The sequence below is a fragment of the Palaemon carinicauda genome, chromosome 18, assembly GCF_036898095.1.
Source record: "Palaemon carinicauda isolate YSFRI2023 chromosome 18, ASM3689809v2, whole genome shotgun sequence".
NCBI classification, from domain to species: Eukaryota; Metazoa; Arthropoda; class Malacostraca; order Decapoda; family Palaemonidae; genus Palaemon; species Palaemon carinicauda.
The window spans coordinates 136,136,640-136,142,266 of NC_090742.1; the positions used below are offsets into that span (position 1 = coordinate 136,136,640).

The 5,627-nt window shown below is 40.3% G+C and overlaps 1 protein-coding gene across 1 annotated transcript; it reads left to right on the forward strand.

Annotated features, from left to right (window-relative positions):
• Window positions 1-3,495: 3,495 nt before the first annotated feature.
• Window positions 3,496-5,413, forward strand: LOC137657565 (uncharacterized). The gene is made up of 3 exons (XM_068391897.1): window positions 3,496-3,508; window positions 3,858-5,124; window positions 5,284-5,413. The coding sequence occupies exons 1-3, from the start codon at window positions 3,496-3,498 to the stop codon at window positions 5,411-5,413; spliced, it is 1,410 nt and encodes a 469-aa protein (XP_068247998.1).
• The last annotated feature ends 214 nt before the right edge of the window (window positions 5,414-5,627 follow it).

The following is a 5,627-nucleotide window of genomic DNA, read 5'->3' on the forward strand; positions in this document are numbered from 1 at the left end:
GTGATCATATCTTGGAAAAGACATGCGGACATTAACCAAAGGAACGGACACAACTGAATCCGGAAAACCTCCCAACAATACAAAATTTCCAGTATATTTTCAAAACCATTCAGAGCCCTCTTCATGACTAACGACCGGGCAGAGCCAGTGTCCCTAAAAAATTTCACCTGGACAAAACGAGAGTCAAAAATCAACTTTCCAGGCCACACATATTTGTCATACTTGAGTCACGATTGGGGATTAGGAGCATTGGGCTTACTACTATTTACTAAACTACTTGTATCTACTACAGGTCTGTCTACAGGACCACTGCTACTAAACTCTGACTTATCATTCACCAATGCTACAGGACTTTGATTATAGCGCTGTAGGTACATCCTACGAGCATTACACTGGTTTTGGAAATGCCCGGGCTTGTTGCACCAAAAACAGGTTCCTCTACGGCCTGGGGTTCCATTTCCATTATACCTGTTATTTCCCCCTCCTGGGAAGTCTCTATTAGCAAAAACATTAAGGGGAAGAGGACTTCCTTGGACTCTACCCACATCCCTATCACCTGAAAAAGAATTAGTATTAATATTACCATTCTTAGGGATATGGGGAGTCGACGAGGAGGTTTCCCCTCTCCTACCACTATTAGGGGAGCAAGATGTTTGAATATCTAAAGTCTTATAAGTAAAACTACCGCTACCTGAACGGTGAGTCAATACAAATTCATCCGTTAAGTGAGCGGCACTACTCAATTTCACACTTTTTACCTCCTCCAGGTGAACTCTCAACTCCTTGCTGCAGGCCTTCTTAAACTCCTCAAGGAGCAACAGTTCATGTAACGCAGCGAAAGTGACTATCTGCCGACTTTTCAGCTATTCGTCGAAGTGTTCCTACTTGATGCGCTCAAACTCCATGAAAAATTGTGCAGGGTGTTTTGTATAGTTGCGAAACTGGAGGCGGTAGGCCTCAGGGACCAAGTCGTAAGACTTTAAAATTAAGGCTTTCACCTTCTGGTAATCCCGAGCTACTCCCTCCTCCAAAGCAATATACACCGGCATTGCCTTGCCCACTATCCTACACTCTATTAATACAGCCCACATTTCTGCGGGCCAAGACAATCGGGAGGCCACACGCTCAAATATCTTGAAGAAATCAGAGACATTCTATTTGTCAAACACCGGCACTAATTTTAGTGCAGCACCTATGTTAAACCGATCTTGGAAGGTATCTTTTAGGGGGAACTTATCAAATTTGCCCCCTATAACCTAACCATCTCTATATTTATTTTCGCCATCTCCAACTCATGACACCTTACCTGCTCGTTCTCCTCAAACTCCATTTTTCGCAACTCTATGCGTTTACAAATAAGGTTGTATATCTTTTCCTCCTTGAAGTCACACAATGCCTTAACAGGGGCCAGAGATTTGAAGGGTACAAAATCAGGGGGCGCCAAGAACGGATTAGAGGACACTTTACCCAGAGCCTTGGGAAAATTTGCTGGACCTTCGTAAATAGTACCTACATCAGGAGGATCCTCAAATAGAGTTAGACTAGCCCTCATACTTACTTTGCCCTCTTCTTGACCGTCACTCAAACTCTCCTCACTATCACCAATTACCTCACTCTTACTCACTGAATGTTAAGCTTCAGTTAACTACTGTTTTATTTTATCCCTAACTGCTACCAATATCTCTGCTCTGGTGTCCGTCACCTTCCGCGGAACACCCAACCACTTAGCACACTCAACTAATTGTTTCTTACCTAGCAGGGGCAAATACTTAATGCAATCAACTGACCCCAAAAATTGAGCTACATCAAAAACAAATTCCTCCATTTAGTAAAACAAAAAATATTCAGGGGAGAAAGGCAACACAAAAACAAAATAATTAATATTGAAGAGTCTACCCGAGTGTCGCTCCACCAACCAAAATACTGGATACCCTGTCACGGTCGCCAAATATGTTACGACCCTTATCGGGCCGTGGTGCAATTTCTTTTTGTACGATAAGAGAGGTCAGTGTTTATAAAAATACCTAACAACAAATTGGTCAGCAGAAACGAAAACACTTGGGAAAATTTAACAATATTTATTAACAACAAAATTTAGAACAATCAGCCTTGTAACTACCTAACTTTTAGAATTAACAATTTACAATTTACCATACAAACATTAATGCCTTAAAAGGCACACACTGAGACAGTTTAATATTAATAAAAGTCTTAACTTGAAACACCACACTCTCAACGAGAGTGAGTCAAATAATTGAATAACAAAGCACACACACAAAAAAAATATTATATATATTCTCACACTCTTTGGGGCTGGATGAAACCACCCCCTGCTCCAACCAAGGTAGCGACTTCAATAACAACATCAACACTCAGCTACCGTAGGGAGTGCAGCTTCGCAGGACTCCTCATCAAAGGGAGGGAAATGGAGCTCTGGTCCCTAACCCAAAAAAGGTAAAAATTATCTCCTACCTAACAACTGCCTCCCTACTTGTCACCACGAGCTCCAAAGCTCCCGCAACTACCTACGTCGAGGATCACCAAAACACGTTGACGGCGGTGTCACTCCTGCATCCACCTTGATGCTGGGGTTCCTACATCGAGGACCGCAGAAGAGAACGCACAGGAATCACAAATCACCGCAGGTGGCCGAAATACACCTGCTTAAAGCCGTCAAACGTTGGGGTTGCAATCCTCTAAAACGCTCACTTAAGCCAGCTGCTGCAGTAGGTTAGGGGAGTGGCGAGCTCGAACTGTCTTCAAGCAATCGAGTTCCTTGCACGTAAACACGAGTATCTCTCCTCACCAAGGACTCGAAAAACACAGAAAAGAAACAAGTGTTAAACTAGACACTTACAAATCGTTAAGCAAGCTGGGAGGAGGTTAAAACAGCACTTCAAAAGAAAAAAAAAAGTTAAACTTACAACTGTGAAACCTTTTTAACTAAACCTTAAGCTAGTTTTACATAAAACAAAAATGCAAGTAACAAGGCTGATGTAAACAAAAGCAAAATTACGTTAATATATATATATATATATATATATATAAATATATATGTATATATATATATATATATGCATATATATATAAATATATATATATATATATATATACATATGTATATATATATATATATATATACATATATATATACATATATATATATATATATGTATTTATATGTATATATATATATATATATATGTATATATATATATATATATGTTGTTGATGCCCAACGATTTAACAGTAAATTATTTTTGTGTTTTTTAGTTATAGAGATGGTTAATATTAAGGTTTGCTGTGTGGTAGTTTGCTGGTTCGAGTCTATGCCCTGCCATATGAATTGTTTACTTGGTGTTGGGTTGTTTTAGCTAATTTATGCATAGTTCTTGGTCACGTGAACTTTATGGTAATCTACAGTGTCTTCCTGTAAACAAATGAGGAAACTTATCAGTTTAAAAAGAGATTTCATACAGAACGGATATAACGAATATGACGAAAGTTGGTATTTACTGAGGAATATTTGGACCGTTTGTTATAGGAACACAATTTAATTGAACCATATCACGTCACTTCACATCACTTTAAGTTACGCTACATGCGTCAAGTCTACATGTATAAACGCCTAACAATATAACCATATCGATGTTAACGTCATGGATCTAATAAAGAACTATATGTGCGTATTAAACTTGTGTTTCTCCATCATTCACGTTAAGTAATAGAAGAATAGTGCATCAACATCGTTCAATTAAATTGTTAAACTACCATCAACGACTCACGCTGAAATTTATAATAACTCTTATACGTGAGCCTTAAGAAGTGGAATTACTGCCTGTTATAAACAACTACAGACAAGATTGAAGAGTCTGATGAGACTTTCCAGAATAGTGCTCCCGTCAAAAACTCGGGTACGACAGTTGATATTCGAACATTAAAAAATAAATGGAGATCATCACTTGGCAACGTAACGAAAAAACGCAATGAACTCACAGGGCTTATGTCAAATCCTGACAACCTGCACTTGGTGAAAATGTGTCTAGAGGAATATAACGAAGCTTTCGATAAGTACACAAAAAACTTCAATTGTGTCATGGATAACATCTTAGACGAATTGGAGCAAGACCAGGAATTGTCCAGATATGAGACCAAGGAAATTAGCATTCTGCAATTCCGAAACCATACTGGTGAATGGATAGCTATAAACGAAAAACGACTTGAAGAAGACCTGGAGAGTCTTTTAAGCCGATCTGGTTCAGAACGTTCTTCCAAACGGCCTTCTTCCCTTCCTTCTGGCAAATCGGCTACGTCCGAAAAGGTGCGAGCCAAAGCACGCCTCGCCGAGTTGCTTGCGGAAAAAGAACTTGTGACAAAGAAAAAGGAACAGGAGGCAAAGACAGAAGAGATTCTATTGGATATCGAAATAGCCAAGACTCCAGCAAAAGCACGTGTCTCTGCAGAAACCGAAAAAGACATTGGCGATGACAATGTTGATAACAAAGACAATGAGACACATACCAGCATTATTGTGCAACGAGCCAACCATCAGGACGTGAATGTTATGGTCGCTGGACCTAGTGTAGCTGCCCCTGGATCTTGTGCGAGTGAAGGTGCTAACACGGCTATTTGTGGCAATATGGCTAACCAGGTTATACTCCCTGTCACCCAGGAAAATAGTGTCAGCTTACCCAGTCTAAATCCCAGCACTGCACAAGAATTTGTTCCCAGAAATTCTTCAGAGACTGTTACTAACACTCTTGCAACTCCGGTCAACGCTTCGAATGCCAAGTCATCAACGTTTCCAAATCTAGAACAGTATACGTATCCGCCTGTAAATACACCTGTGAACAGTAACTTTGGTGCACCCTATCCACTGCCTAATTCACCTCCAGTTAACACCATACAGCAGCAGATTAGTGGCATCGCCACAGCTCTAGCTTTGCCTGCACCGGAAGTTCCCAAGTTTACCGGTGATCTTCTGGAATACAGTAAGTTCATACTGGCGTTTGACACCAGGATCTCCTCTAGAACAGCCAGTAGCAGCTGTATATACATGCAGGTAGACCAAGGCTATGTCAGGCAAGACAGTTGCTACAACAAGAGTATGGTGATCCTTATAAAGTATCCCTGGCATAATTAAAACAATTAAACGATTGGAAGCCGATAAAACCAGACGAAGGGAAATGTCTGAAAAGATATTCGCATTACTTGCTAAAATGCTTCAGCGCCATGCAAACACTTACTCACCTAGCTGTTCTTGATCATGCACCGAACCTGCAGGTGGTGGTCCAGAAATTGCCAAGTTATCTCCAGAATAAATGGCGCGAAAAAAGCCACAAACCGCAGACTCCTCGAGAACAGGTCTTCGTGCTTTGGTGACATTGTCCAGTTTGTTATTAACGCAGCATAGAGAACTGAATTCTAATAAACCATCAAAAGGGAAACCAACAGAATCTGCATTTGCTATGCAAGTTAATCATGAGAGCCCAAGTAGAACTCGTGGTTTTAGGTCGCCCTCCTGTTTTTACTGCAGCAAAAATCACGATCTGGATAACTCTGCAGCTTTAAGGGAAAAATCTCTCGAAGAGAAACGAAAGTTTATTATAGAGTAGCGTAGATGCTTC